Genomic DNA, 24,089 nt, shown 5'->3' with positions numbered 1-24,089 from the left:
AAGTTATTCTATAAGAGGAGTTCCAGGAAGTGTAGCTAAGTCTACTGGCTATCAGTATACAACTCAGTACGAATATAGGGAAGTGTCACGCAAATATCCACTCTCTGAGAATATTCAAGCCTTTTACACAGTATTCTCTGCTATAAAATTAGTCATATCGAGAAAATCGATAGATGGGAGGTCCTAAAAGTAGTGGTGCAGTAGACACTGCTGTTGCCGTATTGCATATTCTGGTGACCATTGTTTTCCTCTGTTTTCCACTTGTTCTTCCCGCCACGGCGCATAACATGAATTGCCTATACTTGTGTCATTATTGTAGTGTCGATGGTTATGACCGTAGTCTGGTGCGCCTTTCGCGACAGGCGTGACTACAGAGGACCTCAGTATTGCATTAACGCTGCTCTACGACTTGATTGTATACATCAGACGGCAGGTATAGTCATAGGTATGATACCGAAATCGTCAATATATTTTAAAGGTCAGAGTTGGTACTGGGCGGTCTATTTACAACGCCATTAAATTGGTAAGGTACTCTGTCGTGTCTCGCGCATATTCTCCACCTGCAAGCTTGAAGAGAGAGGATGCAGCCAGCTATCTAACCATATATCGTAAAAGTCGAGACTTGATTGAACCCCTCTACAGCTTCGGTCGGATGGTCTGTCCGCCTTCCCAGAAGTCACCGGCCTCCAAAGTCTGCCATCCAGCCACGGAGCCTGCTTCAACACAGATCATGTTCTTGTATGCCTCATCCGGGCCAAAGTCGGCCATGCCCTTGGCCTTCTCAATCCACGGGTTCCACACAACGACATCATTCAATCCTTCCCTGGTAATCGCGAAGATGGGCTTATCGTCACTAGCGGACGAAACAACAATAGGCACCTTTGGGTCCAATGACTGGTATACGCGGTCGGTTTCCTTGTTGATCTCAACGGCAGGGGAAGTTTCGGTGATGACGGCAGCGTTCTGTGTTTTATCGACGTAGGTCTTGGATTCGAGGTTCTTGACGCGGATGTCGGAGATGTCCTGGTGCCGAGATGTTAAAACTTGATGATAAAACCAGTGATTCCCAGGGACTTACGTCGATCTTGAGATACGTATGCATCAGCACCTGGAAGTCAAAGTTCTGACTACCCTTGTTCTGAACCTGGAGATACGTTTCCAGACTCTCCTTGGTCAGAGTAACGCTATATACCAGTCCAAAGTCGTATGGCCAGGCCTTCTGGAAATCTTCTGTGAGCATGGGACGGGAGAGGCCGAAGTCAAGTTTGACGGAGCCATCTCCGCTGCGATCCTTGCCTAGGGATTCCGATGACGACTTGCCCAAAAATTCCCAAGTGCTGTTACGCGCAAAGCCGTGTTGTGGAAGGGACGAGGTAGCGTGGTTCTGAGGAGGAGGACCGAAGACCTACACATTGACCAACAGATCTGGTTAGTTATTCTAGAGTGCGGTCCGAATCCAGGCCTGAGGGACGTACAGGGAACACCACGGGGATACCGCCTCGAATTGGCTTCGAACCATCAAGATGAGCCTTCTCGCTCACAAACAATTGCTCTTTGCCATTTGCTAATTTCCAGGAAGTGACAGTAGCTCCGTACAGGTGGATCGTAACAGATTCGCCGGTGGGCAGCGTGGCTTCCACAGTATTGTCGCGGAGAGAGATGGTGGGCTGAGGCACAGATGCACCCACACCGATGGCTGAAGGCTTGTTAGAACGGTCCATGGTAGACAAATACTATAACAAGACGATCTTATGAGAACTGGAAGAGGTGACGACTGATGCAATGCGGGGGACCACCGAAAAGTACAGACAACAACGGTGGGGCACGTGGGGCTGCCTTTATATCATCGCGTTCGAGACACAACCATTTCCGGTAGAATTAATAATTAATTACCCACGACTTAAGCAAAACCAAGAGGTAAGAAATTCATATATCTTTATATAATTCAGAGCGTCTTCGATGCACTTAGACTTATCTTCTCTTCCATGTCTTTTTCAGCCTCCTTCGTTGCCTCGTATATATCTGTCTACTAGTTATCTTGAATCGGTTCGCACCGCACAGGATCAATCAACAGTCGCTCTCTATAAATGGATATATTCATGCATGGATACCAAATGCCAACACTAATGTCCCGTCCAATATCCTTTTTGTACGTATCAATTACCATAGCCTCCATCGTGCGGCGTCAAGCAAAGAATTGAAAAATAGACAAACCAACAAAAAGAGGCATCGCAAGAAAATATAAAATGATAATGACCTTTTCCAACATAACCAGGAAAGTCTGAACACAAGCAATAAGATATAGAAGATAACATGAAAGAATTCAACGCCTTCGCTATGCATATGAAAGATTAGCCAGTATGTCTCCTTAGGGCCTCGCCCGTTTCAACCCTGATCTCGAACATCAAGTCATCAATTTGCCGAATAGCATCTCGGTCCAAGGTGGCCGATTTAATATCGTCCAGCAGGTTTCTGAATGAGGTGATAATCCCCGTTGCGCCGCTGACATTCTCTTGATGGGCATCCATCTGGGTTGTTCCAGAGAGGGTTCGTTTTCTTGTTTGGGGAATGGAATCGCCGTCCGCATTTCCCATATTGGTATCGTTTTCAGGTTCTTGGTCGGTAGGTGGTTCCTTCTCGCTAGTAGGAGCCGTGGCCGTATGCTCGGCGGTCGGGGTATGGGTTGCAGGTTCTTCGGGTTGTTGAATATCATTCTGTTCGAAAGAACCTTGGGTTTCTTTCTGGTGGTCATCATGGGAAGCTGCCGTGGCAGTCTCTTCGGCCTGAGCCTCTGACCTCGGAGATGGTTCTCTTGATGCGTTGCCCTTACGCTTGGCATTTCGCTTGCGCGAACGACCGTTCCGAGGTGATTTTCTGGGAGCTGTGCCTTCCTCTGGTACGGCCAGCGGGGAGTTACCACTCAGGCGGGAAGACCTGCGTTTCTGAGAGGCAGAGGCCTCACTGCCTTTAGAAGAGCCGATACTGTCCGGCTGTAAATCAGGCAGCCGGGCAGGTACATCATCTGCATCGCCTTTAGCATGGAGCTTTTGCTTCTTCGGCGCTGACGCAGCCGGTGAAGATGCAACCTCTTGGGCGTTGCCCGACAACATCGATTTCTTTGAGCGAGTTCTCCGAGGTTCCTTGATATCAGCATCGCATTCCTTCGCAGAACTTCTCGTCGATCGGCGTCGCTCTGCTCTAGAAGGTGTCGATGCGTTTTCTTCATCTCTTTTCCTCTTCCTTGTCATCGGAGGTTCAGACGGAAGCTCCGTCTCTTGTTCTTGATCAGGTTTATCCGAATCGACAGCGAATTCTAGGTCTTGCTCTAGTTGAGACGCAATCTGCGTCTCCATGTCATCACTGAAAGAATCCGCAATCCAGTCACATGCAGGGTCTAAGCCGTCCGTGATTTCACCAGATACGGCGACATCCTTGGGAGTAGATTTAAGAGGCATAGGCTTGTCAGGAGAGCCGTGATGGGATTTTGAAGCGTTCGAAGCAAGAATTGGTTCACTAACTGGGGGAATGTTAGGCTGAGGTTCAATCGTACTTTGTGCGTCTGCCTGGGGTGTCTTGCCGGTAGATGAACGGAGACGACTGCTCAGCGGTGTTCCTGCTCGACTGGGATCTTCGCGTGCATCTTCGGATTGCGTATGTTGGCTGTCAGGTCGTTTCTTATCCTTCAATGCCGAACGTTTGGATTTCTTAGATTTCTTTTTCTTGCTCACTCTGTTCTCGACAGCTGCAGCCGTCAGAGACATCTGTTTGTTGCGGGCATTTGCACCCTGTGACTTGAGCTCTGGAGGGGAGGATGGAACGTCACTGTCGAAACGAGAGTCCATTGCTGGTGTTGATAGCGACGATGGGATCTGCGATCCCACAGACTGTGTCCGACCTCTTATACCGGGAGTAGGAGAAGAGCCCAGAAAACCGTCTTCGTTGTCAGCTACGACAGCTGGCAAAGTGGGCGTTTGGGGTGTTCCCGACTCACGATCGGGACCACGCAGACCACGTAACTGCGGAGGTGTCATGAACCCATATTCTCGCGGTGTGTTTATGGGAGGCGAGGAAGAGCGGAGGTTCTCGATCATCGAAAATACATCGGTACGCTTCTTGGGTTCTTCGCTGGGTGGAAGAAATGAGACCGAAGCATCCTCAACGGCTATTTGATCGGATTCGTTGGGTTCGGCTGAACGGCGAGGTCGTGCTTCACTTGGCTGTTCCGCAACTCTAGGCTCAATGACTCTAGTGACAGGAGATGAGTTGAAGCCCACAGGGTAGGATGGCTCCACAGGATGGTCTAGAATAAACGCTATGCGGGATTTTTCAGACATGTCCGCCCGGTCACTATTCAATGTTTGTGATTCAAGGGATGTTGCCGGACGTTCAACCTGGAACCATTTAGTTTCTGAATCCAAAGCGGGTATCAATTCACGTACCTGTCCCTGTCCCGAGTTCTGAAGCTTGATCTGCGATTCAAGCTGTTGTAGTGCACGAGATATAGATTCGGGGTATGGGAGTGACTTTTGTTGTCCAAATGAAGAATTCCAGAAATCGAGAAATCTTTTGGCTATAGACATATGGGAGGACTCGAGACCTGCACATATAATAGGCTCAAACCTCTGTAGGCAGGAGGCATTGTGGGGTGAACAAGCTTGCAAGATACTGATCACTGCTGACGAGAGAGCGCGGCCCTTGGCTTTATTAGTACCTTTGTTTTCACATCCCTTGCTTAATAAACTTACCGCTGTGATAATCCTGCTTTCCACGCCACTTTCAACATTAATCTTGCGCACGTCATCCTTTAACCAGAGAGCAAGGGGCTGTTGAGTAGTTTCAAGGATCGCAGAGCGAAATGCTGGGACACCAGAGCTTAAAAGGGACGTGAACGATTCTAAAAAGTCCGCGATGCCATTGGTTCCTGTAGGATCGAAGCCCTCGTAAGACTCTCGAAGGATCCGATTCACTAGTTCAACTAGTTTGGCTGGAAATATCGAATTGCCACTGGCCTGCCCATCTTGTCCACTCACTGGGACCCCCGTGTTCCGAATGTTGTAATGACAGTATGTGATGGAAAGAGAATAGCCGAATAGGGAGGCTGCTGGCAAGTAGGTATCTTGGACTCTAAGCGCCATCATACACTCAGAGATTGGTTCTACAACCATTGTTGCAATAGCATCGTCACCCTTCTCAGTTCGCACGACGCGAATAAGCGAGTCCACAAGCTGATCCCACTCCTGGATGGTGTCGGAAAACTTCAACCCCGTAGAGAGGATCTTGATAGCATTATCGTAATCGCGCAAAACAGACCCGTCACGCTCACGGGCGGACTCGATAGGATAAGAGCATAGAGAATCCGCTGCTAGTCGTGCTGTTGACTTCCAACCTACCTGGGCGAAGGTATGAGTTCTATAAGCGAATTCTGTTTCACTAGGAAACAAATCTGCGCACTGCCTGAGAAGCTCTAAGCGTGAGCTTCTGGCCGTTCTGCCCTTGCATGCGGCGCCAAGTGTATCGTTTATGAGACGCAGATACGAAGCAGTTGGCTCTCGGACGCCGGACACATCGCTGATTAGTCGAAGCAAATGTAGAATAGGGCTGTCGAGGCTCACGTTGATCCTCAAAGACCTATGTGTTGGCGTATTGGCAGCTTGGAACTTCTCATCGGCTGTCTTCAGGAGGAGTTTCTCAGTGAATGGAATGCTTCCGAGTGAGACAATCATGGTCGTCGACAGGAACCTGAATCGGTCGAAAAACATATCCAAGGAATTGTCTTCGATAGCGTTGAGTGAAGCAGGGCCAGCTTTCCAAAGGCGCTGGAGAAGACCGAGCATGTGGGCGACTGCTTGCATTGATTCTGGAGACGGGGTAATCTCTTTGCTGGAGGCATACGACAGGGCTCGAGAAAGACTGACCCAGGCAGCGGCAATGCTTGATTGCTCAATGTCATCGGACCAGGTAGAAGATCTGAAAATGTTTTCGAACACCTTCAAAACAGCGGTGATTCTGGACCGTACCCATCTGCAATCAAGTGCAGGAAGCTCCTCCGGGAGAAGGCGATTACTTTCATTGGCTTTGTTCTCCAACCATACCTTCGCCTGGGAGCTCCACAGCATATTAGATAAGACCTGGGCTAGTTTGTCGCTTAAGCCAGGAACCATACTAAACGTGGTCGAGGAGGGTATGGCAAGGTATTCCTCCCACACGACGTCCAGATGTTGGAAAGACGCGGACGGGCGGAAGGCATAATACAGGAGATTGTAATAGCTGCACAGCACCATTTGGTTAGGCTGTGATGTCAGCTTACTTTGGCTCCTTCGCTCAAGTTGAGAGAGGATTGCCCTGATCAGTATTTTCAAAACTGCAGGATTTGTTGCATCATTCGGCCCAATGACACAAACAAAACGGTTCCATGCAATAATGGATTGCGCTCTGGTTTGCCCATCACTGCAGTTAAAACATTTCTGCAGAGGAGTGGTAAATTCTTTTAAATGCTCCCAATGGTCGACAGTCAATCTCTTATTCCTAAGAAGTAAGATAACAGCAATCCAAATCTGAGGTACGTGTACGCCTGTATCCGCGCTTGACATCATCCGGGACATTCTTTCGCTGACCTCCTGCACTAGTTTCCTATCTTGACCGATGGGGCGGTCAAGATTATTTCTAATATTCTTGGATAGAATGGGATTTGGGCCGAATGCCAGGGACGTTTGATAGCTGAGGGAAATGGCCTTTACTCTGACGTCCTTTATGTGGTGAAGCAAGCCCGATATGAGGTGATTCATCCATAGCGGTGTTTGAGAGATGAATAATGATTTGTTTTGGGTGAGAATACGTTGGTATATAGCCAACCGCTGTAGGGTGATTGCATTCCCATTTACCCGGTTGGTGATTTCATGCAATACGCTCATCAAACGGTTTAGTCTGGAGTTGTTCATGATCTTCGCATGGAAAGTCTGTGTTGACAAAATCGACATATAATGGGTGGCCACAGATTTGGGCAGTTTGGCGTCCTGTAAGCCATTGATGGAATGATCGACAAGAAAGATTTTGAAGTCATCCGGCAGCTGGGCACATATCTCAGTGTGCCATACTAAAGCGGTGGCCAGCTTCAGAGCCTGAGTAACGAGATTGGTATCTGAGGGTCCACCACTCCCGAGGTCCCGAGTCACATCCCGTTGGATGAACTGTGTGATGAGACCAAGCTTATCTGCAATTTCCTGCCCTCCAGGAAGCCCATCGTATGCTCTCAATGCCCCGAAAAATTGCATATAGGCGTCGAGTCTTGAACTGACCGATTCGCCGGCCAATTGCTGCGTGATCGACTCTAGCAGCATGGCGAAAGACTCCGGCGTGTAAGAGGTCACATTAGGTGAGTTGACAGGTGCGGGCGAGCTGGTCGTTTTGAGAATTGATTTTGAAGGTTTACACTCATTCGAAGGAGGTAGAGTCTTCAGATCTGGCTTGTTCGGATGGGATTTTGGCCATGGCGAGAAGTTCACCCGCTTGAATTTGCGACTGGAGAGACCGCCATTGGATGCAGACGCCGGTAATGGGGAATCGTTCGTCGTCTTCACGGTAACCGGGGTATCTTGCGTGTGGTCCTTTTCAGGTAGCACACGAGATGATGTCCTGGGTGGAGTAGGCGGACGAGCAGACAATGGACCAAGAACCTGCACCATGTTTCAAAAAGTCGAGCGACGAGGACAAGGATGGGATCGGAAGGAAGGTCAGGAACATCGCGATACAGGGTAGCAGTAAACTCAGACCGCAATGTCCATTGCCCGGGTTGAAGCCTTTCTGCGGCGATCTGAAGCAATCGTGAGGGCCTCAGAGCAGTCGATCTCCTAAGGCCGCGCCAAGACTCCAATTCAAAAAGACGCGCCCCTGGTCCGAAATCGCGCCTGTGGCGCAAACCACGCGTAAAGTGGCAGTGGCGCGCCCCGTGCCTGGGGCAGCAAGGCCGCAAGGACAGGTTCGGGTGTCAAGGCAGCCAAAGATTAGTAACCTGCAGACCAACCTTCCCAATTGAGCACTACTTGAAGTGAGTATGAGCGATAATTGAGGATTTCGCAAGAGGGAAGTCTCTCTTCCGAAAAGGGAAAATCATTCAAACTTCTACAAAATAGTGTCTATTTTCCACTTTGAATACATGCATATGAAGAAACGCCATTGCCGTCTTTGCGGAGAAAGCGGCTAATCATGATTGAATGAACGTCGGTGGGGTTGATCTGCCCGCCTATTCTATTCTGTCCATCTGCAATGTAGCTCTTGTCTCAGAAACACCACGGTGATCTTGTGGACATCACTCAACCCCCTCACAGCGCTAGACTTACTGTGAGACCCTGAGCCTTTCCTACTCGAATAAGCCCCGCCTCCACAAGTCGCTTATCCGTGGGGTTCTCGATAGCTGAAGTCGTTACACAGGGTGAGAACGCACTGAACTTGCTGCTTTATACCCCTGAGACATTAGGCAACGTGAAATATGGACTTCCAGACACTCCAAGGTGCAGGTATGTGCAAGCCGGGCGACAATAGTCATGAATAACACTAACCACCTGTTATGGTTAGAAAAGCTGCAACAAGTCACCCAACTACTGGGCTCTTTAGAAAAGGACCTAAATGAAAAAAAGCTCGGCAGCACTGGTCGGTATAGCCACAATGGAGTAGTACGTCCGGGTCTAACCATGATATAGCGAAGGTCCAACTACTTCTACAGTTGAGACAACATGGCACAAATCCAGCTGATGCCGGTCCCATCTATTCAAAAAGGGTACGCTCTGCTCTATTCTTTTTGAAATACCTTTCTAACAGCCACATAGGGAATGGAAATTTTGGCGAAATATGGCGTCGACGGGGAATCTGTAGACATCCGTCGAGCTGCCTTGCGCTGTGTTGCTAATGCTCTTCTGTTGGATCCAAAGATGCGTCAGCTATTCGTAGATACTGGCCATGGCGGTAAACTAGCAGAAAAGCTCAAGGTATAACCTCTGCAGCTATAATTTTTGCAAAAGCTGACGGTTCAGTGCGACTCCTCGGAAGATGAAATGGTCATCAGCCGGATATTATTCCTATCCACATACGACACGACCATGGATTTTGACAATCTTGTGAATAAGCATGGGCTAGGTGATAATGTCAACTATGTAAAGACTACCACTTCATGATCAGATACCACTACTAACCAGCACTATAGCAAATTGTCCGACATGCTAAGCAGTTTCCAAAATCGCTCAAGAAGCCTCTACCTCAGATTGACGAGCTCGCTCTTATCGACACACTGAAGCTCATTTTCAACGTATCCAAGATCTATCCGGATTTGTCTGCAACATTTGCGCCTTCAATTCCTTATATATTTAAGATGATCAGTCGGATTGAAATCCCCGCCAAGCCATTGGATGGCCTGCTTAGCTACCTGCTCAACTGCTTGTCTACTCTTGACCTTGAAAACAAGAAAGGCAAACCTTTTGACAGCAACCCACTATTCCCGACATTCAATCAAAACTGTAATGTTGACAAGCTGATCAATATCCTGGACCATGCCACGTCGTTATACGGCCCGGAGGAGCTTGAGACCAAGGCCATCGCACTTCTTCACTCGCTCATTACCATTCACGAACTGGCGCCAGATGGGCCCCGTAAATACATGCAGTGGCTACTCTTGCCAGAGGACAATGACAGGAACCAGCCTATCGGACAATCCGACACGCTTTCTTCCAAGTTACTGAAGCTCTCCACCGCACCATACCCCAATCTGAAAACCGCAATTTCGGAGCTTATGTTTGTGCTTTCCGGAAAGAACGCCGAAAACCTTACGAAGAATATCGGATACGGCTTTGCTGCAGGACTACTCGCCACCCGTGGCATGGAGATCCCCAAGTCTGCCGGAGAGGCATTCGCCGCAGAAACGTTTGACCCTGAGATTAACCCCATCACCGGTCAAAGATGGGCCGCAGAGAAACAGGATACGGGTCCACCTATGTCCCAGGAAGAGAAGGAGAGAGAAGCCGAGCGGCTGTTTGTGCTTTTTGAGAGGTACGTCTATCCTATTGCCCATACGGGCCAATGCTAACCCTGACTAGGGCCAGAGCCAACGGCATCCTCAAGGTGGAGAACCCCGTCGCGCAGGCTGTCCGTGAGGGAAGACTGGAAGAGTTACCCGATTCAGACAGTGATTAATTGATTGATTCTTGAGTTGTATTATAATATTAGGCTAAATATGTAATTGAAACTTTAACATGATTTTAACGGGATAGTCTATAGCTAAGTATACCTCAATATTGAGTTTCCTATAGTGGTAAGGCTGAAACTAACGAAGCTTCGGGTATACCCATGGTTCATGCCCAATGGTTGAGCTCTCCCACCAGAAATTGTACATCGGGACATGACGCAGGTAAGTACTCCCTTAATAAGAAACATCATATTCATGTACAGATGTGGAAATTGAAGCCCAAAAAAATTGGTATATTCAAACTTGTATCAGGGTTAGGGATCAACCAGGCCAAAAGAACTGTATACGAATCTCGGGATGAAAGATGTATTGCCACGATTCCCCCACCGGCAACAGTTCAAACCCCGAAACGGTAAAGGTTAGCATCCCATGCACATCATACGAAACGGAGCCGGGGTGAGCCCACCAAGCAAGACCCGACAAGACAAGGGACCTCGTCTGAAGTGGGCACCCTAAAGCACCAGTGAACGCAACCCACGTGGCGTACGGGCTTGAATTAATGCCATAATTTTGCCCCTCTGCTAACCCACAAAGAAAGTTATCGAAGAAAAAGGTGCCCGATATTTGATCCACAGCACATCCCATGGGTTGCAAAAATGACATAGCCTTCTGACACCCTTCTACGACCATACCTGAAATAGAAATCGTTTAAGGCCACCCGATGGGCTGGAAAATTATCTAACCTGGTCTTATCCTAAGATGGCGTCTGAAAATCTAGGGCCTAAGAGCAAGTTCGAGGTTGCGCTTTTTCTGGCTGCTAGTAAGGGGTATGAGTCGATTGTGCAACTTTTGCTTGGCACCCCTGGTGTGGCATTGGATTGTAAGGATGAAGATGGTCGAAGTGCGCTTTCCTGGGCTGCAGAGGAGGGTCATGAGAAAGTAGTTCAGCTCTTGATGGCCAGCGGTAATGTTGATGTTAACGCGAGGGATACCAAGCTCGGCCAGACTCCTCTCTGCTGGGCAGTTAAAAATGGACACGAAGGAGTGGTGAGCCAACTTCTGGCGCGCAGTGACGTCGATCCCAACATCCCAGATCTGAACGGGAATACGCCATTGTACTGGGCTGCCGAGAAGGGAAAGCCGACGATAATGGCGTTGTTGCTGAAAAGGAATGCCGACCCTGGAATCAAAGATACTAATGGCCGGACACCGTTGCTCTGGGCTGCGGATAAAGGCCATGTTGAAGTTGTCATGTTGCTCATTGGCTCTGGTAAAGTCAACGTCGATGACGCAGATGCTGCTGGCCGTACGCCCTTGTGGTGGGCTTCTCGAAATGGGCATTTACCAGTTGTGCAATTGCTGGTGCGACAGGGTGCCAACTTGGAAGCGCATCCTCCTCTCAACAGTGAAACACAAGGACCACACGGCACACCACTGTATCAGGCTGTGCGCCAAGGACACATTGAGGTGGTCAGATATTTGGTGAGAAAAGGGGCGGATAAGAACTCACCTTTCGGGGAGCTTGGCCTGCCATTGGTATTGACACTGGTCATGTACGATAGAAGCAAACGCAGTATGATGAAGATGCTGCAGCTTTTACTGAAGAAAGGTGCAGATGTCAACGTGAAGGATAACTCCGGTCAAACAAGCTTACATATAGCGGCTAAGAACGGTGATGCTGAATTGGCTACTCTCCTCCTGCATATGGGCGCAGAAGTCAACGAGCCGGACAAAGAGGGCAAGACACCCCTGCATTATGCAGTGCGATATGAGCATGATAGTATTGCAGAATTGCTACTCTCGAGTGGCGCTGAACCTGACGCGCAAGATGACCTTGGCGATACACCCCTCCATATTGCAGCCTCCGGCATTTCTAGAAGCATGGTAGCCTTACTACTGGAGAGTACAATGGATATCAATGTGACAAATTATTCTGGAGAGACCCCCCTGCACAAGGCTGCCGAGCGCGGCCATCGCAAAATGGTGGACTTCCTGGTCCAAAGCGGGGCAGTTGTTGACCTACAGGACGACTATGGGCGAACTGCTCTGCATAGGGCAGTATCTTCCAAAGGCCATGCAATGAGACTACTCGTGAACAGGAAAGCAGACGTCTTTGCTAGGGACATGTTCGGACAGACCGCGCTTCATATGGCGGCCAAGGCCGGGCTTAGGAACGACGTGTATTTCCTTCTTGGCCACGGTGCCTCAGCAGATGATAAAGACGATAGTGGACAGACAGCACGAGACCTAGCCGCTAAAGCAGGAGAGACCGAGGTGGTAAAACTTCTGAGCTCTATGACCGTGTCAGATTCCGATTGATTCAGTTGAAGGTTGAGATGCAGCCTAATGAAGAACAATCTAGAATATAGCGAGAGTTGATAAGCTTATGGAAGAGGCAGAGAGAGTTGATGCAACATACTCCTTTAGTTTGCCTCCTGTACATGACCATTTTGTCAGTTTGTGATTTTAAAGAAGAAATTATTGACAATGTCTGTCTTGCAGCACACTCATGTCTTCGATGTTGCCGGTATATCTTCCAGGGCTTTGTGTTCCCTTGTAAACATATCCTTCGCTCATTGTCTTGGTGAAAGAATACCTTGAACTGAACTCATGGGAACTCGCACTGGGCAAATTCTCTTGTTTCAGATATTAAAGGAACATACTACGATATGGATGCTCATGTAACTGTGCCGATTAGTAAGCGTTGCATTCTTGTACATACATAACTAATTTGACCTTCACTCAGTAAGTAGTAAGTAAACGGACACCAAACTTTAGGAAATGGAAAGAAAGAACGGCAGACTGAGTCATAGGTTGCCTTCGTGGAAAATCTCAGTCGGGATAAGCGAAATACTTCGTCGTTCAGGAGTATACTAGTACTAATTAAATATGTACAGAAGGTGAATTAAATGACGTACCGATAAAGCACAGGGCGGCGGGACGCAAAATTTATCTCCGCCGGCAGAAAAGATTAAATCGCGGGGCAATCCATTCGAACAACTCTGCGAAACTACACGAAACATCGTTTATCACGAAAAGTCACTCGACTTTGCTTTCATCTATATTTATTTTCTTTCCCTTTGATTATTCTGATCACACTCGCCCAACATGTCGAAGAAATTTGATCCCGAGACGGCCGAGAACTTCGAGGATGTACGTTACCTTGCGCCTGGCGTCTTTCAAGGGTCTGGGATTGGATGCTGACCTTCTTTGTAGATGGAGAAGCAGTTCGCGGTTAAGGGTACGCTGAAAACCCGTCGTTTCACCTTCGCGCCTTATGCTTACGTCCCACAGCGGTCGAACATCTGATGACCTATTGGTCGATTCTCGAGAAGGTCCCAGGCTCGCAGCTTCGGTTGACAAGGATGGACAACGAGATCTACGAGAGCTTCATGAAAGAATTCCCCGACTTCGATCCCGCTGCGACTCTCAACGAGGACGAAATGAAGAGTAAGGCGGGCAAGGAGAAGTGGCGCAACTGGATGAAGCAGTACGAGAAAACGGTTGACGACTACAACTTCGGCACTATGCTGCGCTCGAACCCTAAGTTTGAATACGACCAGGAAACTACAATCTTTGGTGGGTTTCCCCCTCTCACTTGGTTAGCGCGCCATCGGGCAATGCGGGACTAACAAAGAAACAGCCGTGCGCATGCAGTTCTATGCCGTTGAAATCGCCAGGTGAGCACCGAGAACTTTCGATTGGCTTCAACATAAGGCTGACAATTATAGAAACCGTGCCGGTCTTAATGACTGGATCTATGAGCGGGCCCAGAAGGCAAAGTCCAGCTCGTAAGCTCAGTGTTACTATTTCATGTTCGCCAAACCCCGGAGAGGGTTACTGGTCGAGGGAATCTCGGACCACCAGCAATGACTGACTTCCATCAAAAATGGGGTCTGCGGAGTATTTGCAAAATGACTATCTACTCAATTAGACTCTACAGCGTCTCTGGACGTAGGGCCAGAGCGCGGTCCAGATGGCTTTGACATCTGATAGAGATTACCCTCGACTGTTATAGAATTTCTCTTTTCTGAACGCAAAAGTGTACATACATTACATGCGGTTGTGGATGTCGGTGTAGTTAGTTTGGTACTGGATACATACAATGGTGTTAAGAACCGGCACGGGACCATTGATGACCGCCGACTCAACCAAGAACAATGGCAGCGCAACCTATTCTCTTACTTCCCCACAACCCCTCCAAGTCAGAACAAAAGAATACTGAAGTCAATTTCGATACAATGACTCTAGATGGCTTCTTTCCGTCGCTAGCTCATCCCCCTCAATTGTGTTGCCTCATGAAGCCCTCCACTCACCCGCGGCCTTGTTTAAGTCATCTCTCCGACTCAAGATGCTGAATGATATGCTCCTAGAGCCATGGAATATTAACTTACATCATGACAGGTATCCTGATCCAGTTCAAACGCTGCTTGGGGTGGAAGCCGAGTTGGCTGTCGCTCTTCAGCTTCACCACTAAAAAACACCTTCCAACTCTTTGCTTCGCCATTCTTTTCGCATCATTAGCCAGTGCTAGCTCTCCGGTTTTTGCTACACTCCTTGGGGAGGCATTCAACTCTTTAGCGTTGTTTGGTAGTGATCAAATATCTGCCCAGGAACTAATTCAAAAGACAAAAACAAGCTGTATCAAGCTGGCATGCTTAGGCGTTTATAGTTGGGTTTGCAACAGCATCTATTTCATTCTTTTTGTGGTCTTCGGAGAACTGCAAGTCGCCAATGCACGCAGCACCCTCTTCAATGGGCTTTTACAGAAAGATCAGGAGTGGTTCGAAACACAACCAGATGGAGCCCGAACATTCTTATCCTGTCTTCAAGCGTCAGTCATACCCCGGGTCGCTTTGTACTTGTCTAACCTCTCATAGCCAAATCTATGAGTTACAGAAATCAACGTCCCAGCCTTTGGGATTGCTATTGCAGTATAGCTTCCGAGCCATTGGCTCGCTGGCTCTGGCGTTCTACACTTCCTGGAACCTTTCTCTGGTCACGCTAGCAGGGATCCCGGTTTTCTCTGCCATGGCTTCGTTTATCTCTTCCAAGATGAAGTTAAATATTGATGCACAGCAGGCTGCGTTGGCAGGCGCTTCAAAGGTTGTCAACAGCACCACCACTTCGATTGATACTGTCAAGTGCTTGAACGGGGAGGCCTTCGAGCTTCGCAATTTCTCGAACAGGATTGACGAGGCTGCGTCGCAGTTTCTTAAGCAGGCGCGGTTGAATTCCATTCAGATAGCGCTTATTCGATTGATGACGTATGGTATGTTTGTTCAGGGTTTCTGGTACGGCAGCTCTTTGGCATCGTCTGGACGGCTCTCACCCGGTGACGTTTTGAGGACATTCTGGGCTTGTCTCACCGCGGCACAGTCTATTGAATTTATCATGACTCAAGTAATTGTCTTGGATAAAGGTGCGGTTGCAGCTTCCGCATTGAAAAAGACGTTGAACCAGCAGACCAAAGATGGCGGCCCGAAGGAAATGGAAGGAGCAGTATATCCCCGTCATTGCGATGGTGATATTGAAGTGAGCGATGTAAGTATTCAAGCCTAGTGTCATGGAACTATTCCAACTGTCTTAGCTGTCTTTCGCATACTCGTCTCAGCCCGAGAGGCTCAGCTTGAACTCGGCAAGTTTCTTCTTCCCAGCGGGGGAGACAACTTTCGTCATCGGAAAGAGTGGATCTGGGAAAAGTACCCTGGGGCAACTACTCACCCGAATATACTCGCCAACCTCTGGTGGAATTCTCATAGATGGCACACCCATACAAACTTTGAGCAAGAACTGGATCCGGAATAATTTCACCCTGGTAGAACAACGGAGCATTCTCTTCAACGAATCGATCTTCATGAACATTGCATTTGGACGGCACGACTATGATCAGATCCGAAAAGAAGACGTTCAGGAATGCATTGATCTGGCAATGCTACAAAGCGTAATCGCCCACATGCCCAACGGTATTGACACGTGTGTGGGTTATGGCGGTAGTTTTCTAAGTGGCGGCCAGAGACAAAGGGTTGCAATCGCCAGGGCTAGGTTAAGAGATACACCAGTCTTGATCTTGGATGAGCCTACAAGCGCTCTAGACGGGGCGAATCGTCATGAGGTGATCCGAGCAATTCGAGAGTGGCGTAAAGGGAAAACAACAATCATCATAACGCACGACATGTCGCACATCTTGGACAGAGATTTTGTGTATGTCCTGGACCAAGGCTCAGTTGTACAAGCTGGGTATAGATATGAACTTGAGAAAGTCCTAGGAAATAAGGATTTCTTTCCTTCTAATGAGGGAAGCAACCTATTGGATGACTCTGATGGCGACAGAATTCACAGCATACTCTCAGAGACCACCCTGGTTAATTCGGCTGACATGCCGGTTGATAAAAACCGACGTATATCCTCCGTGCTTATGGGCCTAAGGCTCGAGTCCTTTCACAATGAAAAGCTCCAACCAAGATCCCGGCTTTCAATCGTGCCCACACCTCAAGACACCTTGCAAGATGGAGTGCAGCTGGTCGAATTTGATCCTGAACGGGAGGGAGCAAAGACTAGGCCAATTCACTCTCACAAATTACCAAACAAAAGAAAGGACCGACGACGAATGAAGTCTCTGTTCCACATAATGCTTACGATTGTACCTAATCTTACTATCGGGCAACGTGTTCTTCTACTCCTTGGGGTTCTATTTACTCTTTGCCACTCCAGCACCACCCCGATATTCGCCTACTTCTTATCGAAACTACAAGTAACGTTTTTTAACAAGGCGAGTGCGCTGAAATGGGCCCTGGCTGTTTTGGGGGTCTCGATATCTGACGGAATGGTGTCGTTCTTCATGCATTATCTCCTCAATCTTTGTAGCCAAGCTTGGGTGGATTGCCTCCGAAAAAGAGCCTTACGCCGAGTTCTCGACCAGCCCAAGCGATGGTTCGAAGAGGAGGGAAACAGTCCATCACATCTGACCGCTTGCCTTGCTCGAGATGGCGAAGAAATGCGAGAGATACTTAGCCGCTTCGGTGGTTACGCTTTGGTTGCAGCTTCAATTGCCGTGATAGCGACCGTATGGAGCTTGGCTGTTTGCTGGAAGCTGACTCTGGTTGCGCTTTCCATTGGGCCTGTGGTATACGCAATCACAAGAGGTTTTGAACGGACCAGCGGACTGTGGGATAGACGCTGTAACGAGGCCAGGGGTGCAGCGTCGGAGGTATTCGTTGAGACGTTCTCGGAGATACGCACAGTACGTACCCTGACACTAGAGCCGTTCTTCCAGGGCAAACATACGAAAGCCTTGTTAAAATGCCTCACAACGGGGTTACGGAAGGCAGGCTACACAGGGTTTCTCTTTGGACTGGTCGAGTCTACTATCGTCTTCGTGAGCGGTATGTGGCCAAACAATAAGTATTCAATTATCGCTAACAGTTATAGCACTGATCATCTACTACGGAGGACTTCTGGTGTCGGTTCTAGAATACACCGTAGAGGATATCATGACAGTCCTCTCGATGCTGTTATTCAGCATTGGATACGCAAGTGTAGTACTTTCTTGGAGTGAGTAGTGTCATCTACATGCTAGGCTTCGCTGACTTTCTAGTCCCACAAATCAGTGCATCGCGCGAGAGGGGGTCTAGGCTCTTGCAGCTTGCGAATCTTGCCGCGGGGGCCTCGCATGAGCACCTGGGATGCTTGCGTGTCGCAACGCCAACACCGATAAAGATCACCAGGTTGAGTTTCCAGTACCCGTCTCGTCCGAATGCATCTGTCTTGAAAGATGTTTCCTTTACTATCCCCGGCAACACATGTACAGCAGTCGTGGGACGCTCTGGGTCAGGAAAGTCGACCATAGCCTCGCTGCTACTAGCCCTGTACGAAACGCCTGCTTCGGATAGTACACCAGCCATTTCACTTGGAGGCGTTGATATACGCAAGTTACATGCGCCAACCCTTCGCTCCGTTGTGGCGATCGTCTCACAGCAACCTACGATATTCCCGGGCACCATCGAAGCTAATATTAACTATGGGCTGGAAGGACCCCTTCGGGATCAGCGCAACGTCCGCGATGCAGCAAAGGCAGCGGGGATTGATGAGTTCGTATCATCCCTCCCGCAAGGCTACTCTACCGTTATTGGAGATGGCGGAGTTGGATTATCCGGCGGGCAAGCGCAGCGAGTGGTGATTGCGCGGGCACTTGTCCGTCGACCTCAGATTTTAGTTTTAGACGAAGCTACATCGGCCCTTGATCCGGCCAGCGCTGAAATCATCAGACATACTGTGCAGAGGCTGGTGACGTCGCAGGTAGAGCTGACGGTGATTATCATCACTCACGCAAAGGGCCTCATGGAGATTGCAGATAATGTGGTCGTTCTGGAGCATGGGCGTGTTGTTGAGAGCGGGCCATACAAAACGCTGGCAAAACGGCCTCATCTGCGAGCATTGATAAACGATAAAAATAGGACATAGTGCACATAAAGCTAAATCGATAGGAGGAATCTCAAGTAATCATTAAAACCAACGTTCAGTTTTACTTCTCAATCATGTTTAAAAAGTGCTCCTTGATACCTCCGAGCGAAGTCAAAGCTCGTTGGCGTGTTCTCAAGCCACTATTGCAGTACCAACCTCTCTCCAATAGAAGCTCCAGTCCAAGACAAAACCTCGACCAATTGAGAGCACGCTTCTCCCTGATGAGGTCGTCCATCTCAAACACCAGCCAATAGTCGCACCGCGTTTTCCAGTATGTCTCGGGCAATTTCCACTGAAACGCTTCCAGCAAATTGCGCGTATCAATCAGTCTTTCCATGGACCGCGGGCGACTCCCATAGATCAGATCGACGATGAGAATCGCAATATCCAACGGCAGGTCAACGATCGCCGAATGCCCTCGCAGATGCACATCCGTACATTCGCGCGTCGCCTGGGCAATCAATTTCTGTATCCCGGGAATCCTCTACGGGCTTCCCGTAACATGATAGATGACCGGCTTGTGTCCCATAGAACAACATTTCGTCCTCATGATGCCATAATCCAGTCCCCCAATTTCCCAAATTACGCCACCAATATGCGTCCACAGCTCGGCCGAATTCTCGCAGATTCTTCTTGACGATTTCATGTCCGATCACGCGGTCAAGAAGCAGCCAGCAGTGCGCATGGATAGGATACCCGATGCGCTCTTTCGGTATGTCCGGCTCAGTGTCATAAACTATCCTAGCCATGCGGAAGTCAACGTTTCGACTTCCCTTCCTGACCGGCCCGAAAATGCGGGCTCTCTGAGGATCAGTGGGTACACGATTAACGTGCTTTTTAGAATGATAGATCTTTGGACATATTCCTGACAAACGATCGCCTTCGGAGTCAACGAGTACTAATGCAGTGAGTTTCTGACAGAAGAGAAATGAGACGGAGACTGACTTGCGCGGTAGTAATAAGACCACAGTTTAGGAGTCTTTTTGAAGTACATATGCTCCAGCTCTGCAGCTGTCGTGAAAAGATGTCTACGCCATCTGGCTGATCGCTTCCAGTCTTCTCGCTCATTTAGTATATCCTTTCTGGTGCACCCGGTGATCTGGATCCCACATGCTATACAGCACAGGATGTCTGCAAGATAGTCACAATAGTTCAAGTACCCTCCGGACTGACTCTGTGAATTCCCCATTGTCGCGGTGTGGGATGTGATGAAGGAAATTGGCAGCTACGATGCTGATTATAACGCTGCTGGCAATTGACTTCCGTTGTTATCTCATGTTTACCTCGAGAACGTTGACGAAATTGTTTAAATTGGTATTACTTCATCATGTGGTCGCTATATAAGCTGAGAACCATGGATGCGTAGCTTTAGCCTTTGCTCTTATAATATGTAATGTTGTTCAGGATCGATAACCCTAAATTGAAAAAACTGAAAAAAAGACAATCGAACCCTCATTCAAGTCGGAGAATACCGAGGTTTACCGAGACTTCATCCTCCCTCTCCCCTTCCCCAGGCCCCTGGGGATTGGGGAGGAGGAGGTAAGGGGCGGCGGCTCCGGGGGCGTCGTTGTTGGCAGCGGGGGAACACCACCACCCCGGCGGCTTGCCCCTGAAGGAATTATTATCATGTATATGTGCATCGTTGAGAAACTTACAATTGAACAGAGGCCTCTGACTAGGTCTGCCGCTCTTTGGCGACACACGGCTTCCCGATGACCTCCTGTCCGCAATAGGCGCACTATATATCATTAGTGAAACACTTTGGCAAAGTAAAGAGGATCCTCAAGACACAAAGGCTATCCTGTCAAGAGAGCTTGAAAGGAAATGGCGATAGGTTCTTGTCCAGCGAGGCAGATACCTCGGAGCCTGGAGACCAACCCAGCCAGCCGAATGCTCAAAACCAACAGGAAATGAGAGGAGTTGTTACTCACTTTAGCCATTTTTGATATTACCGTTTTTAACAAACAGATGTACTTGCCATGCTTAGCATGGGTTATATTCATGATAAAGATATATCATGAAATATAAAAGTTGCCGTACGTATCAGGTAGGCCCCGTAGGCCGCCGATACTTATGGGCATTATCCCAATGCCGGTAGTCGCAGCTACATGATAGGCTTATGTCTCGCTATTTGATATGAGACAGGGCCATATACATGGAAAGATAGACACTATGAACCATGTATAAGTTCGTATGATGAACGATATGGAAGATGAAGAGGGATTAAGGTAGTTTATATAGCTGGGAGGGGGAGATATACAAAAGGCAAAGAGATGAATGGATATCTACATCTGCACTGCCTTGTCCAGTCACTTCTTTAGTACTTAGTTAATATATGACTTTGAACAATTCTCTGCATCCAGTGACTGTTTCAGTTCAATGTGAAAAGTTAGCTTTGTATTCTACATGGCCGGTGGAGTCGACGGATATGTGCACAGGCTGAGAGTGTGGGCTTGTACTGTAATGTGACGACATTCGAATTGGCTCTACTTGATCGAGTGGGAGCCAAACGGTGCATATAGATGTTGAGGAATCCTGGTAGTTACTAAAATTCCTTCTCCAGGGCATGGGTTCAAAGAGAGTGAGGAAGTATTAATGATATCACATGTCCTTTCAATAGAGTAAGCACTTGGATTTACTATACCTGTCATTGACTGGTAAAAGTAACATATGAATAGCGATTAGTACAATTGAAGCAAAACAACCGATATTAACCAAGACCGTCACTATGTAGGGCTTCCCCAAGGCTAACCCTCCGAAAACCAACTAGGATAATATTTACAACTGACCGTATTCAAGCTTTGGGCTTTCGTCGAATGCTGCCGGAACAGTGATAGCGCTGGCAAAGTGTCAGTAGACAGGAACCTACAAATATCAGTATGGCTTGTGCGCTCCCAACACCCACGTGCAAATGTTGGAGCAGATAGTGTACATATCTTAGATATGGAAGGCTGGTGATCGAGTACAACCGGGTCTGGTCACGGCGTAGAAACGAGCGAACATGTCACAAACTTTATCCCGTTCGTAGTAAACCGTTTGCTTCCGTCTTCCTAAGGATCCAACTGCGGAGGATAGTTGTATCTTTGGCGTGCCGTCCCCGATAGAAGGGCTAGCGCCAGGCAGAGAATTCCATGTTTGTAAACCCAGACTCAGTATCACAACTGTTCATGGAACGTTAGGGCGAAGCTGGGTAGAACGTATGTCCGTGCCGTCCATATTTGCAGATGACAAAGTGGCCGCCAGACTGGAGCATTTCCCGGCCTACCAAAATGTCGCATTTGGCTACATTTGAAAAGCACGGGAGGTTGTGGTGATCCCATTATAGAAGGGGTTAGTGAAGACCCGATCCTGGGGTAGCATAATTTTGATAGAGGATAGTGTGCGTAAGGGAATTATTCAGTCCATGTATTCTAATGATATGAAAACTTAGTTTTGCACCTTGTTAATTTATATCATTCAAGAGATATGTCACTGCAGTACATGTGGCAAACATCGCTGTTCCAATCACACAAAATAGACGGCATGCATTGGCTCAAGGAAAGCACAGATTTGAGAAAAACAAAATGTGGAAGATATCAGGAGACCCGCTTCTTTCCACTGATTTTCTGTTTTAAAGTCCGATATCTGGCGATTGACTTCTTTAGGGTCAGTGTTGCAAGTTCCCCGGACCCTTCCATATGCTCACCGGCTCTTTTTTGGATTTCGATGTACTCCTGACGGCTCTCGTTATGCTCACCTATACAGACCACTATACCAGCATATTTAAGCAAGATTGCATTCATGATGAGCCGACACATTCGTCCGTTACCGTCTGCAAAGGGATGGATCATCACAAAGTCATTGCAGTACTTAGCGGCGAGCGTGAATGGATCAAGGATACGACTGGCTTCAATCTTCTGGACATCTCTTTCGAACTCGGAAACCAGCTCTCGCATCTTTGCTGGTATATACTTAGGGGAGACAAAATTGGTATTTCCAGCATGGACATGAATCTTCCGATACCGTCCCGAGTACTCCTCCCATGGCATTCCTCCAGCTGTGTTGATTGATTCGGTTAAGATGTGATGAGTACGTAGGATAAGATCCTCGGACAACGGCTTGTCCTTCACGACCATTTCTGTTATGAGAAAGTTCAACGCCAACGCATGTTGAACCACCTCCCGTCGGCTTCGAATAATGTGGGAGGCCCGTGTCTTGGAATGGATGGTCCCGATAAGCTTCTTCTCATAGTCGACCTCTATAAGGAAGAATATTGTTTGATTAGCAATTTTCATAACTGCAGGGTTTAATATACCCGATCTCACACCTTTCTGGAATATGCTCAGGGTCAACGTGTTCTCCACGGAAGATCCTCTCGCAGATTTTGATCGTCTCCTCTAGATTGAGACCGGCGCGCTCAATGTAGTTGCTGCCAAAGATGACGGTCCCCAGGTGTCGTGTCAGTATCTCGCCAAGAAGTGTGACACCATCGTTTTCTCTTTCCTTCAACTTCTCTTGAATAACGTTGTAAAAGTCGGTCGCCTTTTTGAACATATCCATCGGCGAGTCCTGGTCAAGCGGGATGTACGCTCGCACGGTCGAGTCCATGGCGATCGTGTAGAAGAGGCGTGTATCGTCCATCCGTGAAGCCTTTGAGATAGAGGGAGGCCATCCCCGAGATTGGAAAGCACTACTGATGGCGCTTGTCATACTTGTGGAGGTCCGGCTTATGGAGGGCGAAATCGTTAAATTATCGAAGAACCCGGCCAATGGTTTTCGACGAGGGGAGCATGACCTTTCGCGTTCTTTACCGCTGAGTCGAGGTACGTTATCCATTTGGATTTTATGGGGTAGGTAGAAAGCAAGATTAGTTGTGAGGATAGAGAATGAGCCAGAAGGTCAGAAGTAATGTCCAGGTCATGATGGAGTCACAATGATGCTGCCCTCACAACACAAGAAACTCACACACCTTTCACCAATGTCTTCAGTGTGATGTTTGCGCACAATGCCAACATACATATTGCTTCACCAACGTAAGACAAGACTTTAGGGATTTAGACAGACTGGTAGGTAATGAGTGTCTGGAATGTATTGAATAAATACGGCTATATAGCTACGTATACTCTTTCATGTATATACCCCTCAGCCTACATCAGGTGTATTTACTGGGAGTCAAAATAAAAGGAACAAACGAATTGGCCATTCTAGTCGAATCCACTTTCTTGACTATGTACATACCCTAGACCTGGATGTCTCCAATGCCACACAATATATACAAACCCCTCTCTCCACGGCCCTTTGGTACACTAAACTTGAACGCTCCCACTGTTAATAGGATTCGATGGCAGGCCCCCCTCCAAGTGTCTGGCACTGCCAGGAGGCTTGATGGAAGGGCCTTGCTGCCCGCCTACGAGTTTAAGCATGTAGTTGTGCGGGGAGCTATCTAACTATGTACAGTACAAAGGCAACAGCAGGA

The 24,089-nt window shown here is 48.2% G+C and overlaps 7 protein-coding genes across 7 annotated transcripts; 3 read left to right on the top strand and 4 right to left on the bottom strand.

The window, feature by feature from the left end:
- Window positions 1-479: 479 nt before the first annotated feature.
- On the bottom strand, window positions 480-1,784 carry BDV37DRAFT_188212 (D-hexose-6-phosphate mutarotase). Its single transcript, XM_032079616.1, has 3 exons — window positions 1,476-1,784; window positions 1,079-1,405; window positions 480-1,023 (listed from the first exon to the last, which is right to left on the bottom strand). The coding sequence occupies exons 1-3, from the start codon at window positions 1,719-1,721 to the stop codon at window positions 637-639; spliced, it is 960 nt and encodes a 319-aa protein (XP_031938363.1). The 5' UTR covers window positions 1,722-1,784; the 3' UTR covers window positions 480-636.
- Window positions 1,785-2,330: 546 nt separating this feature from the next.
- On the bottom strand, window positions 2,331-7,816 carry BDV37DRAFT_256038 (putative telomere length regulator protein (Rif1)). Its single transcript, XM_032082792.1, has 3 exons — window positions 4,746-7,816; window positions 4,440-4,694; window positions 2,331-4,391 (listed from the first exon to the last, which is right to left on the bottom strand). Exons 1-3 carry the CDS (start codon window positions 7,680-7,682, stop codon window positions 2,352-2,354), a joined length of 5,232 nt encoding a protein of 1,743 aa, XP_031938362.1. The 5' UTR covers window positions 7,683-7,816; the 3' UTR covers window positions 2,331-2,351.
- A 351-nt stretch (window positions 7,817-8,167) lies between these two features.
- On the top strand, window positions 8,168-10,248 carry BDV37DRAFT_188198 (synembryn). Its single transcript, XM_032079615.1, has 7 exons — window positions 8,168-8,513; window positions 8,572-8,646; window positions 8,697-8,773; window positions 8,823-8,981; window positions 9,027-9,146; window positions 9,197-10,035; window positions 10,083-10,248. Exons 1-7 carry the CDS (start codon window positions 8,486-8,488, stop codon window positions 10,177-10,179), a joined length of 1,395 nt encoding a protein of 464 aa, XP_031938361.1. The 5' UTR covers window positions 8,168-8,485; the 3' UTR covers window positions 10,180-10,248.
- Window positions 10,249-13,194: 2,946 nt separating this feature from the next.
- Window positions 13,195-14,267, top strand: BDV37DRAFT_188157 (polysaccharide biosynthesis domain-containing protein). The gene is made up of 5 exons (XM_032079614.1): window positions 13,195-13,324; window positions 13,388-13,412; window positions 13,466-13,750; window positions 13,815-13,851; window positions 13,903-14,267. The coding sequence occupies exons 1-5, from the start codon at window positions 13,280-13,282 to the stop codon at window positions 13,964-13,966; spliced, it is 456 nt and encodes a 151-aa protein (XP_031938360.1). The 5' UTR covers window positions 13,195-13,279; the 3' UTR covers window positions 13,967-14,267.
- Window positions 14,268-14,568: 301 nt separating this feature from the next.
- Window positions 14,569-18,634, top strand: BDV37DRAFT_286013 (ABC transporter ATP-binding protein; the record flags this gene model as incomplete). The annotated part of the gene is made up of 5 exons (XM_032087840.1): window positions 14,569-15,005; window positions 15,052-15,715; window positions 15,762-17,556; window positions 17,603-17,725; window positions 17,769-18,634. The coding sequence occupies 5 exons, from the start codon at window positions 14,569-14,571 to the stop codon at window positions 18,632-18,634; spliced, it is 3,885 nt and encodes a 1,294-aa protein (XP_031938359.1).
- A 61-nt stretch (window positions 18,635-18,695) lies between these two features.
- On the bottom strand, window positions 18,696-19,823 carry BDV37DRAFT_286012 (uncharacterized protein; the record flags this gene model as incomplete). The annotated part of the gene is made up of 3 exons (XM_032087839.1): window positions 18,696-19,085; window positions 19,123-19,532; window positions 19,580-19,823. The coding sequence occupies 3 exons, from the start codon at window positions 19,821-19,823 to the stop codon at window positions 18,696-18,698; spliced, it is 1,044 nt and encodes a 347-aa protein (XP_031938358.1).
- Window positions 19,824-22,209: 2,386 nt separating this feature from the next.
- BDV37DRAFT_286011 (Fic family protein) lies at window positions 22,210-23,449 on the bottom strand (the record flags this gene model as incomplete). Its single annotated transcript, XM_032087838.1, has 2 exons — window positions 22,210-22,910; window positions 22,939-23,449. 2 exons carry the CDS (start codon window positions 23,447-23,449, stop codon window positions 22,210-22,212), a joined length of 1,212 nt encoding a protein of 403 aa, XP_031938357.1.
- Window positions 23,450-24,089: the final 640 nt, after the last annotated feature.

This window comes from Aspergillus pseudonomiae, assembly GCF_009193645.1.
Source record: "Aspergillus pseudonomiae strain CBS 119388 unplaced genomic scaffold BDV37scaffold_69, whole genome shotgun sequence".
NCBI classification, from domain to species: domain Eukaryota; kingdom Fungi; phylum Ascomycota; class Eurotiomycetes; order Eurotiales; family Aspergillaceae; genus Aspergillus; species Aspergillus pseudonomiae.
The sequence above is the reverse complement of the archived record's forward strand: the minus strand, read 5'-3'. Positions and strand labels throughout refer to the sequence as shown.